The sequence below is a fragment of the Melospiza melodia genome, chromosome 19 (genome assembly GCF_035770615.1).
Source record: "Melospiza melodia melodia isolate bMelMel2 chromosome 19, bMelMel2.pri, whole genome shotgun sequence".
Taxonomy (NCBI): Eukaryota; Metazoa; Chordata; class Aves; order Passeriformes; family Passerellidae; genus Melospiza; species Melospiza melodia.
The window spans coordinates 9,255,718-9,279,871 of NC_086212.1; the positions used below are offsets into that span (position 1 = coordinate 9,255,718).

The window sequence follows — 24,154 nt, forward strand, 5'->3', positions numbered from 1 at the left end:
CGCTGCCAGCGCAGCCGGAAGTGGAGGCACTGATGCCGGAAGTGGGGGTGTCATGGCGGCTGTCATGGAGGCGGCTCGCAGGGACTGAGGTGGCTGAGGGCGCGGTGGCGGCTCAGGGAGGCGCTGCAGCCCTGGGGCGGAGGGAGCGCCCAGGCTGCGGGAGGAGCGGTGCCGTGCGGGAGCCCGGTGGGCGAGAGTGGACTCCGTGGCGGGGGAGGGCAGGGCCAGGCCCGGCCTCTCCTCGCACTCTCCCGTCGCCTCTTGCCGCCTGTTTCCAGCAGAAGCATCGCCCTGGTCATTCCCGAGGGAAAGAGCGGGTAGATGTCGCTTCTGCGGGCGAGGACTTGTTATCCAGAAGTGCTTGAGTGAACTCTGAATGTGTTTTGAGTTCGTGGAGAGGACGCGGGCAGCAGCGCCATTCCTGTGCTGAGGATGGATGAAGAGAGTCTGGAGGCGGCGATCCAGACCTACAACGCGCAGCTGGAGCAGGTGGAGCTGGCGCTGGGGGCGGGCCAGGACCCGTCGCAGCACTCGGACCTGATCCAGCTGCAGGAGGATTTGAAGCAGCTCATAGAACTGACCGAGTCGAGCCTGGTGGCTGTGAAAAAGAGCAAACTTCTGGCCACTCTGGACACAGATGCCTCCTCCTCCTCCCCAGCAGCTCTCCCAGGGCAGGATTCCCACTTGGAGAACTCTGCCCAAGATGAGGAATATGCTGCTTTTAAGGAAGCCATTGCTGGGCTTGGAACAGATGAGGAGCCTCCAGCTGATGACAACGGGATCTCCTCAGAGAGAGAGGGAGAAACGGGGGATAAATGCAAATCAAAGTGCAGTGAGGAGGAGGAGGAGTCTGAGAGAGAGGAGGAGGAGGAGGAGTTGAGTGGGATGAAGGTTAAAGCCCCCTACTACAGCTCCTGGGGGACCCTGGAGTACCACAATGCCATGATTGTGGGGACAGAGGAGCTGGAGGATGGCACTGCAGGGGTCAGGGTGCTCTACCTGTACCCCACCCACAAGTCCCTGAAGCCTTGCCCTTTCTTCCTGGATGACAAGTGCAGATTTAAGGAGAACTGTCGGTAAAGAGAGAGGGGTGGGAGGGTTCAGAGGGACAAACCTCCTCCCCAAGTGCTCTGTGTGCCTTTGTCACCCAGAGAAATTGTGCCTTGGTGTTTTTGAAATGTGCTGTGGGGAGCAGTGGCATCAGTTTGGCTGCTCTCTATAGCTGATGCACAGGTGAAGTGGAAAATCCTATGGGAAAGGTGCAGAGGTTTTACATAACTGAGTGGCTGAATTAACAACTGATGGAGTGTTTTAAAACAAAACACCCGGGTCTGTGGGTAATGCACACATTCCAGTTGCACAGGAGGGTTGGATGTTTTTGGGGATCTATTTGGGGCTCTAGTTTTGGGGATCTTCCCCAGGAGGAGCCTCAGTGGTGTCTGAAGGTGTTGGGCTGGAGCTGGGCTGTGAACCTCACCTTTGTGAAGGTGCTGGGCTGGAGCCCTGCCTGTCTCTGATCCCATTTATCCCCAAATCCATGAATTTTTTAATTGGATGTGTCACCAGCAAGGAAGTTTAATTCTCTGGGGTGAGCTGCATTCTTTGTCCCATGACATAAACAACATGTTTAAGGTGCAACATGAACAACTTCAGGGAAGTTTGACCACGTGCTGTTGTAATTATAATTCTGGTGAAGGCTCCTCAGCCCTGACACTCGTGTGCATTTCCTTTGAGGAAGGAAAGAAGGGATTTTCCTTTGAGACCTCCTGTTCCTCCTTCCCTGCAGGTTTTCCCATGGTCAGGTGGTGTCGGTGGAGGAGCTGCAGCCCTTCCAGGAGCCCGACCTGAGCAGTCTGGGGGTGGGCTCAGCCTGCCTGGCCAAGCACACTGATGGCATCTGGTACACGGCCAAAATCACCGGTGAGGGGCCCAGGGGAAAGGCTGAGGTTTGTGTGGATCTAAAACTTGGCTGCTGTGGTTAATGACAGAAAACCATAAACTGTGTGGCTGCTGCCCTGAACTCAAAATCTTGACCTAGCTGAGGAAACAGGCTGAGTTTTGTCAGGCTAGAGGAGAGAATTGACTGGGAAGTAGGAGATAAAGAGCAAGAATGTGGAAAGGAAATGACTGCGGGGTCATTAACTGCTCCAGGGAGGGGCTGCAGGAATTTACATGTCTGCTAGGTGAGAATGGCAATAATCTGGTCTTGTTTAAACAAAAACCCGGGGAGCTGGCCCTGCCCAGCAGCTGCTGATACAGGCTTCCCTCTGTCCTGGGAAGGGGAAGGGTTTATTCCCTCTTTCCATCTTTCTTTTTAAACTGTTATTAAGTCAGGAGGGAGCAAGTCCAATTTCTCTTTAATTCCATTTCTCAGCAGCCCATCTTTCTTGATTTCCAGATATAAACTTCTGGGTATCAACACAGGCATTGTGGAAATAGCTTTTCATTGCAGTGGGTGCTTCCCCCTCCCAGACAGAAATAAAAATCACAGATTAAACCCAGGATTTTCTAGAGCTGTTCCTTGGGCCTCCCCCCACCCTGTGTCGTTCTGCTGGAGCTGACTCTGGTTTAGCTCCCCATGTGCTGCAGCTCCTGTCCTTGCTGTTCCCTCTGTAGATGTGGACAGTGGCTACTACACGGTGAAATTTGACTCCCTGCTCCTCAAGGAGGCCGTGGTGGAAGGGGACAGTGTCATCCCACCCCTGAGAAGTGAAGATGCTGCTGAATCTGGCGAGTCTGATGAGGACAGTGTGGATGATTCTGGTTATGCCAAAGGTAAGGGAATGGGGGGAAAGTGAGCAAAAGTGACTTGGGATTTTGTTCTGCATTTCTGTGGGACTGGCTGGTTGTCCTGGAGCTCTCACTCTGAGTGTCTCACCTCTGATAGAGGACCAGATCTCTTTATGTGTTCCTGAAAGATTGAGAACAGTAACTGGCTGTTCTGCCATAACTGCAAACTAAAACCTTTGTTTTGTGCAAATCCCTGGGCTAATGAAGGCTGGAGGTTTCCATGGGAACTCCCCACACAAGGAAGAAGAGGGTGTGATATTTTGGAATTCCAGGCTCTGAGCCTCATTCTTACATGTCTGGCTGAGCTGAGTTAATAAGTGAATCAGAATTTCTCATCCCTGGAAGCTCCATGACTCAGGAATGTGGGACCCAAGGAAATGTTGGGTCCTTCTGGTGCCTTGAGGCTGCAGGAACAGCCATGCCTGTTTTACTGCTGAAAGGTGACACAGAGAGCACCCATATGACTTCTTGGAAGGTGCACAGGCAGCACTGTCCCTCTTGTGGTGCCACAGCTGCATCACAGGGACAAAGTTGTGTCCTAGAGCTCTTTACATTTAACCTGACAGAGGTTATTGGATCCTAATAACACAAAATCAATGTTATGGCCTGGAGGAGCCTCATACCAGAGACAGGAAACAAAGGATAAGTATTAGGTGTCACTGTGTTAAATTCTGCCCAGATGTATACATTATTCTGTATTACCATCCTGGAAGGAAGGAAAAGAATCATAAAACTCCTGGGTGATTCTGCCTGGATCTGGGAGATGGTATGTGCATTAAATCAAGTGAAACCTCACATTTCAGCCACTCCTGTGCAGTGTTCATGGAACCTGACAATTCAGTAGGAACTGAGTAAAGCTGGAGCATGACCAAATGCTTTTAGGGTTGGAGAATTGAATTGTACTTTCCTGTGAGGGATGCTGCAAACAGCAGCTTTACTCACAATTCCTGTTTCACTGATTCTTCTCTTGTGTTTCACAGTGATAGACTCAGGAGTTCCAGAGAATGGGGAGTGGACCCCAGCCTGCAGCTCCTCTTTTGGTGGCTGGGAGGCCCATACTCGTGGCATTGGCTCCAAGCTGCTTGTTCAGATGGGATATGAGTTTGGAAAAGGTAAGGGGAGAGGGGCTCCTGGGGCTGGTAAGAAAAACCCAAGATTTTGGTTGAAACCAGAACTTTGCTGTGCTGAAGGCCACTTGGCTGGGGCTCAAGCAATGTGATAGATCCCAGCAGTGTTGGAGGGAAGAGGGATGAGTTATTTCATGGAAGTACAGGCATGTGGGGCACCAAGCCCTGTATGGAAATGGCAAACAGTGGAGGCACCTGGGAGCAGGGTCAGGCTGATGATCAAAGCTGTGAGAACCTTGTGGAATGTTCAAAGGCTGGAGGTGGAGGGGAGCTGATCTGCAAAGCTTCTGATGCCTGTGCTAATGCATCTCCTGGCCTGACACAGACTTCAAAGCCTGCTGAACTCGCTGCTCCCACCCAAATTGCATCGAGCCTTGGGGGCTCTGGGAGGGCCTCTGTGTCTCCAGTCCTCCCAGAGGAACCAAACCAGTTTTGAGTAGAACCTGGCTTGGGTTCTCCCAGAGGAACCAAACCAGTTTTGAGTAGAACCTGGCTTGGTTCTCCCAGAGGAACCAAACCAGTTTGAAGCAGAACCTGGCTTGGGTTCTCCCAGAGGAACCAAACCAGTTTGAAGCAGAACCTGGCTTGAGAAGCTGAGGATGTGAGGCTGAACCTGGTTTCACAGAAACCGGCCTGACGGATGGCCTCGGGCTTGGAATCACAAATCTCCTGCTCTGAAAGGCTCCTGGCCTGGCCTTTCCTGGTGCCCTTGGCTTGGACAGAAGTTGTAACTTTTGGTACCTCAAAAGCCTCTTAGCTTGTTTTAAGCTTGTGTCTGTCAGTGTGAGCTTGTGGTGGGGGGATGCTGTAATGACTCGGAGTCTCCCCTCAGGCCTAGGGAAGAATGGCGAGGGCAGAGTGGAGCCAGTGCAGGCTGTGGTGCTCCCTCGAGGGAAGTCCCTGGACCAGTGTGCTGAGGTGCTGCAGAAGAAGAAGCAGGGGAAGCTGGAGCCAGGCAAATCGAGGAAATGCCGGGCAAAGGGAGGCAGCTCTGGGCAGCCGGGCGGCCGCAAGGCCCCGCGCAACGTCTTTGACTTCCTGAACGAGAAACTGCGCGGGAAGAGCGCCGGGGACAGGGCTGGGGGGGTGGCCCTGCCCCAGAGGAACAGCAAAGAGATCTACCATGCCAGCAAGAGCACCAAGAAGGCCCTGAGTGTCAGCCTCTTCCAGACCACGGAGAAGATTGAGCAGACGCAGAGGGATATCAGGGGAATCCAGCAGGCCCTGGCGCGCAACGTCGGGAGGTAGGAGGATGTTCTTTGGGATGCAGTTTGTGGTGCTTCTGGGGAGGGGTGGGCTTGGAATGAGGTGTGGGAGGAACAAGTGAAGTGTGTCTGGATGGGACTTAAGGGGAAGTGGAGGACAGAGTTCAGTGTGTGCTTCAGACCAGCGTGGACACTGCCAGATGTGTCTGGGGCAGATGTGTCTGAATTCAGGCTGTGGCAAAGAGAGGAGCTCTCTGAGGAAAGGTTCTGGAGTCCTTCTTGTGCCCACTCCTGCAGCATTGCTGTTGAGGGTCCCAGGAGGACATTCTCTAGGCCAGATAGTGCTGAGCATCAGGTTATTCCTGGCTTTCAGCAGATCCCTTGGGCTAATCCTACAGGAAAGGGCAAACCCTCCTGAGATGGAATCCTCTTTTGATCTTACCATGCAGGATGACATTGTCACTGTGCTTTTTGCTTTCAGGCACAGCATTGCTGCAGCTCAGCTGGAGGAGAAGCTGGCTAATGCCCACAAGCAGCTGGGGCAGCTGCAGGCCCAGGAAGCCAGGCTACAGCGGGAGCAGAAGAAAGCAGACACCCACAAGAAGATGACTGAGTTCTAGGTGCTGAGGAAGGTGTTGGACTGCAGGAGTTGTCCTTCTGGTGCTCCTGGCCTCAGAGTCTCGATGAGCTGTCCTGCTCTGCTGGGTCTCAGGCTGCTCAGCCTAAAACTGGGCAAAAAAGCAGCAGTTTCTGGATGCTTCTGAGCTCTTCTGGGAGGGGGAGTAGTGCACATCCGTCCAGCCCTGAAAGCATTCAGTGAGTTGGGCCTTGGATGAGGCCTAGCTACAAGAGATACAATTCTCTGCTCTCTTGCACACTTCTTTCCTTCATTTTCCCTGCAGCAGCAGCTCCATCCAGAGTCTGTGGCTGCTCAGGTGATAACACTGCTGGCTACAAACCAGCTGAGGGGGCTTGGACAGCCCCACATCCTGCCAGTAACTGTGGCTTCTGTCTGTGGCCACCTGCCAAGCACAGGTGCAGGCAGGGTCCCAACCATGGCTGGGTGAAAACATCAAAGGTCAAGTGCTGTAGCTGCTCTCTGCCTTCTGGTTTTTACTGTGGGATTTATCTGAGAACTCCATTTTTGGGGGGAGCAAGTTCTTTGTAGCCCTAGTGTAAGGAAGGGACAGAAAACTGACAGCTCAGAGGTGGAACCAGCAGCCTGGAGCATCAGATTTCAGCAGTTTGACTGTTGGAGTATCCCAGGCCATGCTGTAGCCAAACCCACTGGCTTGGCATGGAAAGCTGGTTCCACAAGTAGAGTGCCATAGCTGGGGGAATAAGCCAGCAGCATAACAGAATTCCCAAACCTATCCAGGAACAGCTCCACAGGGAACCTTGTGATTTTTGCCACCATCAGTCGGGTTTTTCTGTCCAAGGTGGCTCACTGAGCATGGGTCCTTTTACTAAAAAACTTCAGGACCCAGATCCATGTTGGACTGTGCCCTGGGTGAGCACAAGGAGCAGGATCTGTATGAGCCCAGTGTGCAGCCCTGCAGTGGCAGAGCTTGGGCTGGGCTGGAAGCAGGCCAGGCAAGCCAAATGCTCTTCCCTGCCATGTGGAAAGTGGACAGGAAGGATGTCCTCTCCCCTTGGTTACATTCTGTGTTGGTGGTGGCCAGTCCTTGCCTTAGAGATGCTGGTTTCATCATCTGGTGGGATTTCTGCATTGTAAAGGCTTTTTTTTAAAACAAAAATATTTTGCAATTCATGCCAGTATCTTAAGGACACCAATTTTTTTTTTTTTTTAATTTAAGGAACCAATTTCCTTTTATTCTGTGAGTAATTTTTCTAATGAAAAGGTTCCTTTAGTACTCTCTTTTTTATCTACCCTAAGAACAGATTAAAAACAAGCTGTCAGCCTGGGCAGGGCAGTGCCTGATCTACAGGGTCAGGCTGCCAAACGAGCAAGAAAATCTGAGACTGAAGAAGATATGATCAGAGCTGTTCAGGTTGTGTGGGATTTCACATTGCTGCAGACACGCCTCAGAAACACAGCGAGACAGCAAAACCAAACAAGATGAACATCTTCAGGAAACCTGTGGGAGTGAGTCTGTGCTCCTGAAGAGCACCTGGATCGTGCTGTGATCCTGGTGGATGAGGGAATAATCATGTGCTGCCTCAGGCACTTCAACATCCATCGGTTCCCATTGGAATTGGCTGTACTGTCCTCATTGTTCTGAATTCGTGTTCTTCACACACCAGGCTCAACTCAAGGGTTTAACAATGGCCCTTCCCTCACAAATGACTGTTTCTCACACTTGAGTGCTAAGTGGTGACAAGGATTAATGTGCCCAGCTTAGCGTGGATGCTCACTGAAGTGGCCCACGACTGGAGAACTGAGCTGGGCAGAGAAAACTTGGGGGTTTATTTTGTGTTCTGAGACTGTTTAACATCATCATAATCTCTTTAGGAACTGGGTGTATGACCCCTGTGTCTTTGCTCAGTCCTGTTTTGACCCTTCCTTGGGATCTCCACAGCCTGACTGTCACCTCCCACCCAGCGCAGTTCACATCCCTGATGAATAAAGTTGGTGTTTCTTTTTTCCTCCTCTCTCCTTGTAAGGCGTTGTTCATTTGCAAGGTAATGATGTTCCGGGGCTCCCCATTCTTCCCTTACATCGCCCTGAGCCCCGGGAGGAGCCGGGCGGGGCAGGGGCTGCTCGGTGTGCTGAGCTTCCCGCCCCGGCTGCGAGCACAGACCCAGCCTACCCCGGGCTGCAGCCGCCACCTCCGAGGCCAGGAAGCTGTGGTGGGTGTGCTCGGTGTCTGCTCACAGCCGGCTGCTCCTCAGGGAGCGGGAGAGCTCAGTGCGGGGAGCCCTGACTGGGACTTGCTGCGGGATAAGAAATGAAATTCTCCAGGTTGGTCAGCGGGGAAGAGAGCATGATTGGATCCCTGTGCTCCACACTCGCTGGATTTTGAGTTCCTGTAGGTAAGTGGTGGTGGCTTTCCTGCCTGGGAAATGAGGAATCTGCAGCTAAACTGGGGTGGGAAATACCTTAACCCCTCCAAAGTATAGAGAAATCACAGGATTGTCAGAGATGCTCTTAGGGCTGGACAGACTGGACAGGCAGGATTCCTGCTCTGGGAGAGCTAGGCTCAGCTTTGTGAGTTGAGCTCCAAGCTGTGTCATTCCATGCTGTGTGCTCTGTAGCTGGGCTTGAGAGGGAAGCAGAGGTGGTGGAGCTTGGCAATGCTGCTGGGATCCCATGGCTGGGGTCTGGAGGCTGAGTGAGAGCCAATTGCTTTTGGGGTGAATGAATTCAGTTCAGAGGTGCATGACATTGTGGAAATTTCCAGTTGTTTTGTGGGGAGGAGGACAGGAATGTTGCTGGTGTGTGCAATGGGAAAGTGCTGAGCCCGTCTCTGGGTGAGGAGGATTGAGAATGTGGCCCCTGAAATGCTGTCTTCTGAAAACCTAGGATGATGTAGAAGCAGTGCATGTGTGGCAAAGGAAACCTGGAGAAGACACATCTCCTTCACGCAGCCATGCTCTAGTTTGGAATCTGGCTTCCCATAACAGCAACTCTGAGCTCTCTGTTGGTCTCCTGCCATGGCTCAGCTCTGCAGAAAACCTCTTGAGATTATTCTTGCCTTAAAAGAGCATTTTTCTGCCCAAGTGAGTGTTCAGCAACCAGGGAAGGGCAGGAAGAAAGAAAAGTGCTGAAATGAGGTCAGCCTCGAGCAGAGCCCTGTGGTGTGGGCTGACAGTCACTCACCTGAAACTTTTAAAGTTGTGTTTTCTCAAAAGCCACTCCAGCATGTGAGCAGCGATCAGAACTGCAGCTAGAAGTCTGCATCAAAGTTTTCAGGTATTTGGGTCTGGCATTTAGAAGTATCGTTGGCACTTTCTAAATGAAAAGCCCCCAGAGGTATTTGAGCATGAAATCTCACTATGGAGAATAAGCAAAGTGGGTGAGATCTCATGCCTGCTTTTTTGAAATAGTCTTACAATTCACTAATTGCACCCCATGGTCCAGGGCAGATTCAGTGTTGTGACTGACTGTAAACAGATCTTTCACTTTTTGTAATTGAAAAGAAAAAAATTTATCTACTTCTGCTTCTTGGGCCTTTTTTGAAGCACAACTCCCTGGGGTACCTGAGCAGAGTTTGCTGCAGCTGTGTGCACAGTTGCTGATGGAAATCAGCTCAAAATGTTCCTCTTGGTTTTGTGCAAATAGGCTTTGAGTAGCTTTGCAGACTTTTTTCTTGCCACCCTGCGCTGAAGACTGTGTGGTTTTATCTGGGGAGATGAATCAGAGGCCAGGCAGAATCATCACCAGCAGCGCTTGGTTTTGCAGTGAATTTAATCTTGCTTTCAGGAAGCCCAGATGAAAAACTTGCACCTTTCATAGGACTCACAAAAAACTCCCACATCCTGGAGTAACAACCCATCTGCCTTCAGGGTGCCTGTGCTGGGGTGTCACACACGGAGGGGAGAGATCCCTGCTCAGGGCTGTGGGTGCTGTCACACGTACGCAACAGCTGTGACCGCCCTCGCCTTCAAAGCCACCGGGGCTGGGCTGGGCTGGGCTGGCAGAGCCGGCGCCTTTGAAACGCCTCTGCTGAGCCTCCTGTCCCGGGGAGCAGCCCCAGGGCAGGGAGATCGATAACTTCATCGGCAGGAAACCCAGGTGTTTGCCTTGCAAACCTGCCCAGTCCTACCTGTCGTTAGTCAGGGGTTCTGCTTGCAAATCTGTGGCTTTGGGAGACCCAAGGTGTTGTCCCAAGAAGTGGCTGCTGATCCTGAGCACTGAGGAGGATGCACTGCACAGTTTCACTGTTCAGAAATCCTGGAGCAACCATCGACCTGCTCTACAGAAAACAGGCCAGAAGAATTTCTCTGTGCTCGTTCCTACTCAAGGAAGTCTCTCCTTTTAATCTTCAAAATTCAGGGATGGAAAATCCCCCTGCTGAGGGATAAGCTGCCCCGTGTGTGCCTGCCTCAGCATGCTGAAAGCTCCCACCTGGATTCCAATACCACACCAGCTCCTGGCCATCAAACCTCGCTAGAACTTTGCTCAACTCCAGAGCCTGCTCAGCTCTGCCCTGCTCCTGCAGCCCATGATCCCATCCCTCTAATGAGCTGAACGAGCCCAGCGAGGAGCTCCAGGCTCTGTCTAACACACCAGCCCTGTTGCAGGTAATCCCAATAATTAAAGTGTGCTCAGACAGAAAAGCTGTGTTGTCTAATTAAAACGTTGGAAAGGGAACAGCCTCCCCTTCCCAGCTCTGATCTAAGCCAGTCTGTCCAGCCTGGTTAGTCCTTAAAACCTCTCTGTCTCACTTTCTACCTTGAAATAATTGCTCTCCAGGGTTCATGCTTCAGTCAGGGCAGTTTCCAAAGGCATGGGAAGTTCTTAGATAAAAGGATGCTCGCAGATAAAAGGGTGCTGCAAATGGGCAGAGACCTTCTGGGTATTGGGGTAAAAATGTGCCAGAGATGCTGTGTGACCCAGGGTGAAGGGGAGAGGGGAATTCCGGTGGGCTTTTTGAGATTTACGCAAGGCAGGGTGGCTTCTCACCAGAGCTCATCTGGGCTTTGTCACCCGGATGAAGATATGCAAGAGGGTGAGTAAGAGGTGCTCAGCACATCCCTCTGGATCTCTGGGTTCCCATCTGTGCTGGTGGAAGCTGATCCTGCTCAGCTCTGCCCAGGGACCCTACTGCTGGCCCCATCTGGATCAGCTGCCCTGGTGTCTTGAAGCTGTGCTTTACTCCAGGAACTGCCTTCATCTCCTTTCAGATCAGGCATTTCTTGGGTGCTGGTGACAGGCCAGGCTGTTTTTGCAGAGCAGGGTGCACAGAGCTGAGCTGTGCAGAGCTGGGACCTGCAGACACCGGTGAAGGGGTTTCAGCTTTTGCTTTGGGTTTGCAGCGTGCTGGCAGCTGGGGACGGGGATGGTGGCATGGGAATGATGGGACAGGGGTCACCAAAAGCCTCCTGGGGAAGGAGGTGATCCTGACAGGCTGGGGAGCACCCGTGCTTTGTGTCAGGACACCCTCCTACCCCTGCTGCGGTTTGCAGGGGGTGATTTTTGCCCTGAGGAAAGCACAGGGACAAGGGCTGGGGTTGGGCAAGGCACAGCTTTAGGCGCAGGAAAGGGGTGGGAAATGGGGAGATTTCTGCTCTGTGTCACAGCAGAGAGGGACTGCAGAGCTGGGGTTGTGGTGGCACAGGGAATGTGTGAATCCATTGCAGAAGGAGGGTGTCCTGGTGTGTTCTGCTGAGGCCAGGGCATGAGGAGGCAGAGGAAGGAGATGCTGAACTCCCCTTGTTTCCAGGAAATTGAGTCATACTGCCTGTCCTTACTGGCCTCCCCTATGCTCAGGATTGGTGTCACCCCCATCCCACAGCCCAGTTTGGTGTCCTGGTGTCCCCTGAAAGCACTCTGTCATTCCTAGGGTGTCTCCAGAGGTTTTCAGGGCTCCTGGGCATCTCCTTTTCACCATTTCAGTGAGCTCGAATCCCGCTGGTTTTGTTGGATTGTTTTTCAAAAGGAACCAAAATCTGAAGTTTTCCCTGGTGGTGACAGAGAACCCAGTGCCAAGTGTTCACACGGGGCTGGGCACTGGAGGGGTTACAGTGACTCTGGGGACAACAATCTCTGGCCAGAAAATGGGACACCCGGTGAAATGTCCCCATCCAGAGCATCCAGAGAGATGCCCTGCAGGGGTCCCTGTGGGTGACAGAGCACCATTCCAGCAGCTCCAGGCTGAACCCCAGCTCGTGTTCTCTCTCCTCAGAGCTCAGTGGTGCTGCGAGCAGCTCCCCCATGGCTGCAGCCAGCAGTGAGGGGACAGCAGGGACCCGGCTGCTGCCAGCTGGCACTGCCCTGGCCCTGCTCGGTGGCCTGGTCTACCTGGGCACCCTGTGTGCTGCCTGCAAACGGTACGTGCTGCCCACAGCTCCTGCACCTTGCCTCCTGGGGCTGGGTGGGGCTGGGGACCCCTCGGTGGCATTTGGTGGGGACTCTGTGTGCAGCCATCCTGAGCTGGGATCGTGGGATCTGCTGCTCTGCTCACCCCAAACCCTCACCTGCACCCCAGTGCAGCTCTGCCTGGCTTGGCCCTGCATCCCTGTGTGTCACAGCCCCCTGGAGCAGCCCCTATGCCCAAAAAACTCAGAGGAGCAGCCCAGAGAGGGCTGAGCTGTGAGCAGCAGGGGCAATGCCAAGGGTGGTGCCCTGCACAGCTCAGTGGGGTGCAGGATGCAATTGTGATGTCCCCAGGCAGCACAGAGCCTGCTGTGGGGCAGGGGAAGGAGCAGGATGTGGGGTTTGGGAGTGCCACACTGGCACCCTTGCTCCTCACCCCTGGCTCTGCCACCAGCCCTGGGCTCAGCCCCACCTCTCCCTGCAGGAAGGGCAGGAAGAAAGTCGCTCCGGACGGGGTGAAGCTCGTGGAGGAGGTAAGAGCACATGTGGGGGGCAGGATGAGCCCTGGGGGTGCCCTGGGCTCCCAGCCCAGCCTGAGGGTGTCTGTCCCCCCCGTCAGGCCCTGCTCTGCCAGACACAGCTGCGCTCGCTCAGCAAGTCGGACACGAAGCTGCACGAGCTGTACCGGGTGAAGGTCAGGGATGGTGAGTGCCCTGGAGCAGGGGGAGCCCGAGGGGCTGGGGGCCCTTGGCAGCTCCCTGCAGTCCCCAAGCTGCCCCTCATGTCACAGACAGACGTGCCACAGCGCTGGCACGGGGCTTGGTGCCTGCTGCATCCCCTCATTTCCTCTTCTCTCCCACAGTCCAGCGTCCTGCCAGCCTGGATCTCCCCGGTCCCGCGGCCCCTGCGGGTGAATCCCTGCACAGCTCTGGCCTCCTGCACCGTGAGCTGCCCCAGATCCCCGTCCCTGAGCCCCCGGCCACCTGCCCAGCCCCCGACCAGACCTACTCCAACCTGCTCTTCACCCCGCTGCGCAAACCGGCGCCAGACGCCGTCTATGAGTGCCTGGCAGTGGGGGACGAGGGCTCCCCCGTGCCCCCCAGTGTCACCCCCGTGCCCCCCATGCCAGCTGGCACCCAGGTGTCCCCTCCACGGGCTGGGCACGGCGCAGCTGATTACGCCTGTGTCCATAAAGTGAAGAAGGTGGTGTCGGTGGAGGTGCAGGACGGGGCTGTGGCAGGACCCTCTGGAGCACAGCACGGCTGGGATGGCACAGGCAGTGCCCCTCATGCCAAGGTACACTCTGGGGGACAGCAGGGATGGGCACATGGTGGGGTTATTTAATTCCCTCTCTCCTGGCTCTGCCCATGTGTGGAGCAGGGTATAAGTTAGGATGCACTGCCAGGATCCTCCTGGGGGGCTGTCAGAAGGTGGGGGGGACAAAATCACGAGGGTACCCTGCAGTGGGCAGGGATTGCCCCCAAACCTCCACCCAAAAAAAATTTCCTTTTGCAGCTGGAGGAGATGTACTCGACGGTGTGCAAAGCCACCAAGAAGAAATCCCAGGCCCCTGCATCAACCCCGAGGGCTGTGAAGGACGGGGGGTCTGGGGGGCTGCCCCCCTGCCAGCAGGAGGGGGCCCCAGCAGCCCCAGGGCCCCCTGACCCCTGTTACGAGTCCATCAATGACAGAGCATGGACTGCCCAGGCCCGTGGCCCCGAGCCTGACTATGAGGCTGTGGACATTCACTGGAAGAAGGCAGCAAAAGGGGCCAAGCCAGGGAAGGGCTGTGTGCCTGAGAACCTCTACGAGAGCGTGGTGGACGTCTGGGCAGGGGGGTCCCAGAAAGGCTCTGCCCGCACAGCAGCCAACGGGCTGCAGGTTTACATCACCAACCTATAGCCCCCAGGAGCAGGGGCAGTGCCACGGGGGGGCCCACCTGGCTGGGCACCACTGGGTGCCAAAGGGACAGGTGCCAGCACCCCTGTGCCCACCCTGTGCCCTGCACTCACTCTCTGTATATATTTTCTGTTACTTTTCTACAAGTGTCCTTGTCCCATTCCAGCCCAGCTGGTGCCAGCAGTGGTGGGTTGTCCCAGCACGGGCAGTTTGGGGGTGCTGGGTGGGACCCCAGTGAGACAGGGCTGGCACTGGCACCAAGATGGGAACAGGGTGGGGACCAGTCACGTTTTGGGGCAGGGGGGTGACAGGGCGGCAGCCAGCCCCCTGCCTTGGGCTGCAGGATCAGATCCCCATCAGGAGGTTTCTGCCATGCCTGAGGGTCTCTGTGCTCCTCACACTGCCTGGGGGAGAGCAGGGCCTCCTCCAGCCCCCAGGAGCCCTGAGAAGCTTTGCCCCCATCACAGAATGTCCCTTGTCATGGGGAGGTGGAGTCAGCCCTGTGCCTCCACGGAATCATAAAATATCCAGAGCTGGAAAGGGCCCACAAGGGACCATTGAGTCCATGTCACCCTGCACAGGACAACACAGAAATGTCACTGGTGTGGGCTGTGGGCTCTGCTCCATCCTCCATCCCCACCCTCTCAGACCCGTGCAAGGGTGTCTCCATGGGTCACCATTAAAAGGCTGAGAGAAAGTTTACACTCTTAAACTGAGTCTAAATCCCTGGTTCTGAGGGCTCTTGCTGCTGCTGCTGGTGCAGCTGGTGCTGAGGGAGCAGCTTTGAGCACAGTGTGTCAGTGAGTGCACCAGCCCCGCATGGCTGGTTTGGCACCTCTGAAATGGGGACACACAGCCACCAAGAGCTGCTCTTTGGGGGGATCTGTGCCAGAGCCGAGCCTTGCGCAGGGCTGTGGTACAAACCAGGCTCAGCATTTGCTTCCTTGCTCACCTCCCCATCACTGCTGTGGGTCCTGCAGCCTCCGTGTGCCAAAAGATCCTGGGTGAGCTGCATGTGTACCGGAGCTAAACCTCCGCTCCTCTCCTCCCCGGTGGAGCTGCACAGCCGTGCCCCAAGGGACGCGGTGGCAATGACGGTGTGACAATGACGGTGTCCGTGTCACACGGCCAGCGGCTGCCTGACCTCGTGGCACGATGGCCTGGTGTGGCTGGGGCGGGGTGGAGCCCCCGTGCCGTGCTGTGCCGTGCCAGACTGTGCCGTGCCAGACTGTGTCGTGCCTGGCCGTGCCGTGCCGTGCCGGGCCGGGCCGGGCCGGGCCGGACCGTGCCGTGCCGTGCCTGGCTGTGCTGTGCCTGGCCGTGCCGTGCCGTGCCGTGCCTGGCCGTGCTGTGCGGTGCCGTGCCGTGCTGTGCCGTGCCGTGCCGTGCCGTGCCAGGCGCTGTGCGGCAGGAAGCGCCGCTCCTCCCCTCAGCATCTTTGCCCGTGCACCGCGGCGGGTGAAGAGATTAACACGGAAAACGCAGCGCTCAGCAAACCCCGCTGGAGGTGTCAGAGCCGAGGCACCCGAGGCGCCGTCAGCCAAACCACAGCGGCCCTCGAGAGCTTCTCCCACCCCCCTGCGAGATCGGGGCGCCGATAGAGCGCGGCTGTGCCGCTGCTGCCGCGCTCCTCCTGCTGCCAGGCTGCCACCAGCACGCGTGGGCTCCCCCGCGCTGCCCCGGCCGCATCCTGCCCCTGCTCCCCTCTCCATCACCCCAGCACTCACGGCTGGGGCCCCCCTGCACCTCCTGAACCCCAGGGAGCTGTTCCGGGCTGTGCTGCCAGGCACGGGAGCTTCATTTCCATGCGGGATCAGTGGGGCTTCGCTCCGGTCCCGTGGGGTGTGGGTGACACTGTGGGTGGGTACCGCGCGGTGCCACCTCCCTGGGAAAAGGCGGGCTCGGAATGGCACGGGGGAAGGGACAGATCCTGCTGCCGAGGGGCTGAGGCGGCCAAAGTTGGGCTCCAATTTCCCCCAGCAGCAGTAGAAAGAGTGCGCAAGTGTGCGAGAGAGAGGGAGTGCATGGGCGCGCAGGAGTGTGAGCGAGTGTGCAAGAGTGTGCATGAGTGTGTGCGGGTGTGCTGAGCGGTGCCTTTCCCACAAGAGGGAGCGAGCAGGAGCCCACAGAGAACCCGAAGGGGCTGAACGGGGCTGCGCGTCCTGTAATCCGCACCCTGTGGGATGTAGCGAGGGACAGCACACCCTGCACGGTGTGACACCCGCACTGTGTGACACCCACACTGTGTGACACCCGCACGGCGCTGTAGGGCACCCTGTGCCATCAGGACCCGCACCCCCATGTCCCTGCACCCCGCAGGGCCCGCAGCCCGCGCAGCTCTGTGCCTGTCCGGCAGCACAGCGCTCTCCATCCCCCCAAACCCGCCCCACAGCCGAGCAGCTCCGCACCCCGCCAAGCCCCCCCATGCCTGGAGCTCACCCCCGTGTGGCGCCGTGCCCCGGCAGCCCCGCAGCCCCGGCGGGCAGCCAGGGGGACACGGGCAGCGCGGGCACGGCCGCGATCCCTCTGCAGAGCCCCTGGGCGAGGGGCATCAGCGCAGTCCGCAGCCAAACCCCGGCAAGGGCACCCGGGTACCACGGGGCATCTCGCAGGGATGGTGATTCCTGGGGGAGTCCTGTGCAGGGCCAGCAGTCGGACTAAACGATCCTTGCACGGCCTTCCCAACTCAGGAGGTGCCATGACCACGTTTTAAATTCGGGGTGCCCTCGTGCCGAGCCCCCCTGTCCGGGCCGGGGTCGGGCTGGTGGCGCCCTGTGCGAGGGTGGGCACAGGGAGTGGAGTTGCACAACACCGAGCGGAGCTGCCGGAGCCTCCAGCTCTGCGCTTGGGCCGCCGTTAACCATTAAACCGGAGCGGGGGCGGCCGCGGAGCCTCCCCCGGGCCCCACGGGCTCCTGCGCTAACGGGGGCTGCGGGATCGGACTCCCCAGGCACGGCGCAGATGGGGAACAAACGCTGCTGCGGCTGCGCTCCCCCTGCCGTGCTGGTTTTGGGGCCCGGGGGTGCCCCGGTTCCCGGTTGATCCCCGTTCCCGTGGCAGGGACACCCCGCGGGCGGCCGTGCCGGGGTGGCACCGAGCGCTTGGCCGGGTTCGGGGGGGTTTTCCCGGTTTGCTGCTTTTTTCGCTCCTAGGAAAACACCCGGGCTTGGCGCAGGGTGGAAGCGGCACCTCCAGCCCCACCTCCAGCAGAGCGGGGAACGGGGGGCGGCCGAGCCCCCCAGGAGCCAGGCTGGGAACGTCCCCCCTCCCCAGGCAGGGGATCCCGGGGTGCCGCCCCATCAATGCCACAGCCCCCGAGCGGCGGGGATCGGCCGAGGGGACAGGCGGGGGGGGGACAGGCGGGGGCCGCCATCCGGGACAGCCGCACGGACTCTGTCCCGGCCTTCGGGCTGCTCAATCCGGCAGCAGCAGCGGGAGCCGCGGCCCCTCGGAGCCGCCCCGCGGGTTTTGGGGCAGTGAGGGGCAGAACGCGGGTAGTCGAGTCCCCCAAACACCCCCTGCACCCCAAAACCCGCCGCACGCCATGTGTCACATGGACCCCACAGACCCCCTGCCCTACAGGTCCCCCCTGCCAGCCCAGGCACCCAGGGCGCCCCAGGGCACCCCAGAACCCCCTGCACCCCACGCACCCCAAGCATTCCGCGCACCCAGGGCATTCCAGGCATCCCACATGCCCAGGGCACCCCACGCTCCCCATGGAGCCCCCGCACCCCGTGTGCCCCCCACGCCCCTCAGCACCCCAAGAACCTCCTGCACCCCCCGCAGCCCACCCACGCCCAGCCCCGCCACTCTGGGGGGGTTTTGGCACCGATTCCTCGTGGTGGGCAGGACTGACGGGGGAATCAGGGACTTCTTTCCTACTGGGAACGGCGCACACACCCCAAAAGTCCAGACCACACCCCCTTTCTAGCAGAAGGTGACTGTAACTTTTGGGGAAGCCCTAGAGCTGATGGGGGAGCCCTACAGGCGAGTTATAGGGGATTTAAAACTTCGCAGAGAACTTGGGGTGGAACCTACAAGTTTTGGGGAGTATGACTTTGTGATGAGCTCTTCAGCGTTTGAAGAACCCCTGTAACTTATCGGCAGCCCTATAATTTGGCGCGGAACATCGCTTTTGCGCGAATCCCCCAAATTTTAACGCTGCGTGTTTCACCCCGGTAAGTCCGCAGGAGCCGTCGGGAGTTTTGCGGGATGCTCCGCGGTGACGGCATCCCCGCGTTTATTCGGGCAGCACCCAGAATCCGGAGCCGTAACAACAAAACCGCAACTTTCGGGGGTCCTCTGCGACTTTTGGGGAGCCCCGCGAGTTTGGCGGGAAAAGGCGGGGGTGACTTCGCGGCTGGCCCGGGGGTGCCGGCGGGGACTCGGTGGTGAGCGGGGGGTGACCGGGCGGGCTGGCGGAGGTGGGGTGGGGTTGTTTTGGGGGGGGTGTTTTGGTTTTTGGGGGGGTCCCGCGGGCAGCGCGCGCGGCGGGAGGGCGGGGCGCGCGAAGATGGCCGCTGCCGGCGGGGGCGTGGCGCGGCCGGGCCGGGGGGGCGTGGCCGGCTCGCGAGGGCGGGGGCGCGGCCGCCGCGAGCGAAGTGGCAGCGGGCCTCGGCCAATCAGCGGCGCGGAAAGCGGCGGCCGCGTTCCAGCCCGCGCGCTCCGGCCAATGGCGCGGCGCTCGGGGGGCGTGGCCCGACCGGCGCCGACACCGGGGCCGCGCGCGGCGGAGCGCGCTCCCCCCGCCGGGCCGCGGCCGCTCCGCGCATGGACCCCCCGCGCCCGCCCGCGGTCCTAATGCCCGCCCGCCGCCGCCGCCGCCCGCCGTCGCCCACCGCGCCGCCCGCCGCCCGCGCCGACCCCGCCAAGGTACCGGGGGGGCGGCGGCGGAGAGCGGGGTGGGATCCGGGGGAGGCGGCGGGGGGGCGGTGACAGCTGACAGCGGCCCGCCCGAAACTTTCCCCGCCGGTAAAATGGCGCCGCGATGGGATAAACTTTGGGGGGCGGGAAGGGGGGGGGTTGTGGCGGCGGGGCGCGGAGGGAGGGGGTGGGTCACAGCGGCCGCGCCCCCGGCCGGATCGTCTCGCCTGGATCGCGGCGCTTTGGGATCTTGCCGGGATCTCCCGCCGCCGGGATCCGCCCGGCCCCGCCCCGGGGAGAGCGGCCGGGATCCGCTTGCAGGGGGATCCGCTTGGTGCTGGATCCCGTGGGATCTCCCCGGAGCGGGATCCGCTCGGTGCCGAGCCCGGGCAGCGGGTGCCGGTGTCGGGCTGGCCTGGCGGGCACGAGTGCGCTCCCGGCGCTGGGAGAGCCGCTGGATCCCGGCTGATCCGCTCAGAGCGGGAAAAACTTGGGGTGTGGATCCACAAGGTGTGGATCTACACCGGGGTGTGGGATGTGGGTGCTGCCACCTTAGGGCTGCGTTGCCAGGAGGGTGTCAGGTCCTGGCTCTGGAGATCCCTGCTGGATCCGCGCTGATGCTGAGCCAGTGGGTGATGGTGCTGGCAGCAGCATCACAGGGGCATCTGGAGAGCGCTCAGGAACTCCTGGCTGGATCCCACTGCGACCTGGCGGGATCCACTTGGGATTTACCCCAGGGGGAGTGGCTGGCAGGGTCCCACCACAGCCCTGCCTGGAGGCGCTGATCCAGCTGCCCAAACCCAGCTCCCCATCCCACTGAGGCCGTGGGGATCCCTGCAGACCCCACTGTTCGGGGGGATCCCTGTGGAATCCTCTGCTGGGGATCCCTGCAGACCCCACTGCTGGGGATCCCTATGGAATTCTCTGCTGGGGATCCCCGCTGCCCGCTGCCGTGTCTCCCGCAGGCTCCGCTGGGACCCGAGGGCTGGCTGGGGGAGCTGCCGTCGCGCCAGGACGAGGCCGTGCTGCGGGCGCTGGACGCGGGGCTGGAGCGCTGCCTGGCGCTGCACTCGGCCGTGCAGTGCATTCCCGTGCCCCGGCACAGGTAGGGACACCGTGCAGTGCATTCCCGTGCCCCGGCACAGGTAGGGACACTGTGCAGTGCATCCCCATGCCAGGCACATGTAGGGACACCGTGCAGTGCATTCCCGTGCCCCGGCACAGGTAGGGACACCGTGCAGTGCATCCCCATGCCAGGCACAGGTAGGGACACCGTGCAGTGCATTCCCGTGCCCCGGCACAGGTAGGGACACCGTGCAGTGCATCCCCATGCCAGGCACAGGTAGGGACACCGTGCAGTGCATTCCCGTGCCCCGGCACAGGTAGGGACACCGGCACCGCCCACCGGCACTGGCCTGGCTGCGGCAGCTGGGATTCTTTCTGCAGGAGGACTTTGGCCGCTGGTGGCTGTGCTGGGATCCCCGGTGGTGAGAGGCTGTCCCACTGTGGCAGCTCCGGGGACTCCCAGCGGGGAACATCACCAGGTTATCTGTTTGCAAAATGCTTTTGGGTGATCTTGACCTCTTGCTTTTTTTTTTGTCTAAAATTTTTATAGTTTTTTCCCACCTCAAGGAATTGTTTGGCCTTAGGGAAGCTGTCCCTGGGCAGGATGCAGCTGCCTGTACCCTCTGGCACAGTGCTGCCCACAGTTATGGAGGGTTGCCCCTGCATGGCACAGGCAGTGGCATTTTGGCAGCTTGCCTGCACTGGGAGTGCCTTGCCTAGGGGAGTTCCAGCCAGCTGCTGGGATGGTCCCTGGAGAGATCAGCAGCATCCTGGGATCCTGCAGGCTGTGGGGCACCTGTGGGTGCCTTTCCACCTGGTGGTGCCACCAACATGGTGGGGCCACTGACACCTGGTGCCACCCCTGTACCCCCACACAAACCACCCTAGGGAGGGTGCAGACCCCTGTGGGTGGGAGGTCCTGGCACCTCAGTGGGGGAGGTAAAGCAGTAGAGGGTCCCAGGGGACCTGTCCATCCTGACACAGCCCCTCTGCTCTCGCTGGCAGGAAGCTCTCGGGCAAGGCGGGCATTGATGAGGTGATGGCAGCTGCGGTGCTCACCAGCCTCTCCGCCAGCCCCCTGGTGCTCGGGCACCCACCGGCCACTCATGGCACAGGTAGGAGCCTGTCCCTGTCCCCCCATCCCTGGATGTGTGTCCCACTGCAGGACCTGACCTTCCTCTTCCTCCTCCTCCTCACCAGAGCCTGGCAGCGAGGTCTGGAAGGAGGCTCCTGCCATGTCCTCCAGCTGCAGCAGCAGCAGCAACGCCAGCGGGGACTGGAGCTGGGACCCCTCCAGCGACCGATCCACCCCCTCCACCCCCTCACCCCCCCTCTCCAGCCACGTCCCCAGCACCTTCCTGCCTGCCCCACTCCCAGATGAGGGCCCTGATGAGCCCGACAGCACCCACTTCGTCTTTGGAGAGCCCACCCCACGGAAGAGGAAGGTGGGATGAAGCTGGGGATGACAATGGGGGTGAAGTTGGGTTTTGGGAATAGTAAGGATTAGGAGGATGAGGTTAAGGATGGGGATGACAGTTGGGATGAGTTTGGGAATGGGGATAGTAAGGATGGAGATGAGGAGGAGAATGACATTTGGGGTGGGAATGAAGAAGATGAGGTTGGAGGTAGGGATGAGAGCTGAGATGAGTTTGAGGGTACAGGTGATAATGTGGGTAAGGTTGGGGATGACAATGAGGGTGATATTTGGGCTGGGATGACAGCGGGGCTGGAGATGAGGATGAGGATGGGGATGGGGCTGCCAGCCTGACACCTCTCTCCTGCAGAACTCCACCAAGGTGATGTTCAAGTGCTTGTGGAAGAGCTGCGGCAAAGTCCTCAGCAGCTCCTCAGGGATGCAGAAGCACATCCGAACCATGCACCTTGGGTAAGCACACGGGGTACCCCTGGACACCCCAGACCCCCTGGTACCCCCTGCAGGGCCCTGCAGTGCTGGGGCACAGTGTCCCAGCCAGGCTCTGCTCTCCCCACAGCCGGAAAGCCGACCTGGAGCAGAGCGATGGCGAGGAGGATTTCTACTACACGGAGCTGGACGTGGACATGGAGGCGCTGACGGACGGGCTCTCCAGCCTCACCCCGGTGTCTCCCACCTCCTCGGTGCCCCCTGCCTTCCCCGGCCCCGAGGCTCCTCTGCCACCAGCCCTGCCCATCCTGGAGCTGGCCCTGGCCTCCCCCTGCAGCCCCCCGGGGCCCCCCGGGCGCTGCCACGTCCACACCGACCACGCGTACCAGGTGGGGGGACAGGGATGGAGTGGAACAGGGATGGGGAGAAGGATGGAGTGGGGACAGGGATGGAGAGGGACAAGGATGGGGAACAGGGATGGAGGGGTGACAGGGATGGAGAGGTGACAGGAATGGGGGACAGGCATGGAGGGTGACAGGGACTGGGGACAGGGGTGGAGGGGGACAGGGATGGAGGTGGGGCTGCTGCACTCCCTCCTCACTTTGTCTGATGAGGGTTGTGTCCTCTCCCTGCAGGGCTGCCGGACGCCCCCACGGCCACCCGTGTCCCCCACTGTCCCCACCCCGCCACCACCCAAGCCACCGGCCGTGCCCAGGTGAGCCATTGCCATCACGCCCCACCTTGTCCCCTCTCCCCCGCGCGTGTCCCCGGTTGTGACTGTCCCTGTGCCCGCAGGCGGCCGCGGGGCGAGGCCAAGAAGTGCCGCAAGGTGTACGGCATGGAGCACCGGGAGATGTGGTGCACGGCTTGCCGCTGGAAGAAGGCGTGCCAGCGCTTCCTCGACTGACGACGGAGCCCCGCCGCTCCCTCCTTCTTGCACATTTTGCACTCGAGGTGCCTTCGCGCCCCCCCGGCCGCCCCCCGGACTCAGGGAACGGCCCCCCGAAAGCTTTATGCACACACACAGCCCCCCCTGCCACGGAGCTTGTCCCCCCTGCCTTGTTTTCCCTTTGAAAATAAGCTAAATCCATCGATCCCACCCCGCTCCTTGCCGGGGGGGCTGGCAGGGGGTGTCTGGCTGCTCCCGGCCCCCTCCCCACTCCGGTTTGGGGACCCCCCCATGGCTGAGTGAGCTGTGCCTGTGGCCGGCAGGGGCTGGGAAAAGGGGGTGTCTGTTCCTGCCCCCCGCCTGCTCCCGGGGGGCAGCCCCAGTGCCCAGGGCAGAGGTGGGCGCCTGCCCCCCCTCGCCCCCCCCAGGGGGGTTTTTACTCTTTGTAATGTCATTTCTCTCTCTCGTTTTGGGGAGCCCCCGCCGGGGCCATGCCCCGGGAAGTGCCTGCAGGAATGCGCCCATTTGCACTAAGCCAAACTGCACAAAGAGGGGTCTTTTTTGTTTTCCTTTACTTTTATTTTTTTTTTTTCCTTCGTGTGGTTTTTATTTTTTAAATAAAATATATGAAAATTCGTATTTTTTACCTACTCCCTCGCACAGCACGAGAGCGCGCGGGCCGCGGGGTGCCTCCAGCCCTGGGCGGGTTTCAAGGGGTTTAATTCACTTTAAACTCCCTTTTTACCCAAAAAAACCCCCATTTTCCCCTCAAATCCCTTCCTCCCCTCTTGTCCTGTCACTCTCCAGCTCAGACAGCAGCTCAGTTTGGCCAGGCCACGCCACCCTGCTCCTCTCCCCATGCAGGGAGGGGACAGGGGCGTGGTGGCCCTGCCACCCTCCTGCCCTGTGGGAAGGTTCCCTTTGCATCAGAGACCCCCCCATTGCAGGGTCCCCCCTTGCAGGGTCGGACACTGCTTGGGCCCCATGGGTCAGGCTGGTGCTGTGCCCCCACCTGTCCCCTCCAGGGATGTGATGTATCAGATCCAAAAGAAAAACAAAATAAATACTTGGATTTTTTAATGATTCCTGTTCTTTAGTTACTGTTAAGACAGGCAGGGTGGGCACCCTGGGCCCCTTGGCACCCCCAGACCCACTGCTGTCACCCCACTCCTGCATCCCTCATCCCCCAGGGATGGCATCACCCTGTGCATCCTCCTGGGAGCTATTTTAATTTCAGATAATGCCCAAAAAATCAGGAAATTGCCACCAACAGGCAGCAGGGAGGAATGGAATGAGCCACAGGTGCCTGTTTCGGATGGGGATGGGGAAGGTGGAGGGGTGAGCAGGGCTCCCTGCTGGCCCCCATATTGCCCCATCCTTCCACACAGGGCAAGACAGAAAATAATAATAATTACGTATTAAAAAAAAAATGGAAAAGAAAAAGCAGACAAAATTGTAGCAGCAATTTCCCAATTTATTGAACTGATTGATTTTTGCAGGTACGTCTAAGCTAAA

General features: G+C 59.0%; 3 protein-coding genes across 4 annotated transcripts; all 3 read left to right on the plus strand.

Annotated features, from left to right (window-relative positions):
* The first annotated feature begins 52 nt into the window (after positions 1–52).
* On the plus strand, positions 53–7,735 carry ZGPAT (zinc finger CCCH-type and G-patch domain containing). Its single transcript, XM_063172424.1, has 6 exons — positions 53–1,076; positions 1,787–1,920; positions 2,617–2,775; positions 3,771–3,902; positions 4,750–5,161; positions 5,604–7,735. The coding sequence occupies exons 1-6, from the start codon at positions 433–435 to the stop codon at positions 5,740–5,742; spliced, it is 1,620 nt and encodes a 539-aa protein (XP_063028494.1). The 5' UTR covers positions 53–432; the 3' UTR covers positions 5,743–7,735.
* A 198-nt stretch (positions 7,736–7,933) lies between these two features.
* Positions 7,934–14,663, plus strand: LIME1 (Lck interacting transmembrane adaptor 1). 2 transcript variants are annotated; one of them, XM_063172003.1, is made up of 7 exons: positions 7,934–8,116; positions 10,080–10,327; positions 11,932–12,076; positions 12,547–12,595; positions 12,682–12,766; positions 12,925–13,358; positions 13,578–14,663. In XM_063172003.1, the coding sequence occupies exons 3-7, from the start codon at positions 11,961–11,963 to the stop codon at positions 13,962–13,964; spliced, it is 1,071 nt and encodes a 356-aa protein (XP_063028073.1). In that variant the 5' UTR covers positions 7,934–8,116; positions 10,080–10,327; positions 11,932–11,960; the 3' UTR covers positions 13,965–14,663. The 2 variants fall into 2 exon arrangements, with proteins under 2 accessions (XP_063028073.1, XP_063028074.1); XM_063172004.1 differs by lacking the exon at positions 10,080–10,327.
* Positions 14,664–18,761: 4,098 nt separating this feature from the next.
* Positions 18,762–23,717, plus strand: SLC2A4RG (SLC2A4 regulator). The gene is made up of 8 exons (XM_063172733.1): positions 18,762–18,833; positions 19,718–19,929; positions 20,895–21,004; positions 21,090–21,334; positions 21,674–21,774; positions 21,881–22,139; positions 22,386–22,465; positions 22,546–23,717. The coding sequence occupies exons 1-8, from the start codon at positions 18,762–18,764 to the stop codon at positions 22,655–22,657; spliced, it is 1,191 nt and encodes a 396-aa protein (XP_063028803.1). The 3' UTR covers positions 22,658–23,717.
* The last annotated feature ends 437 nt before the right edge of the window (positions 23,718–24,154 follow it).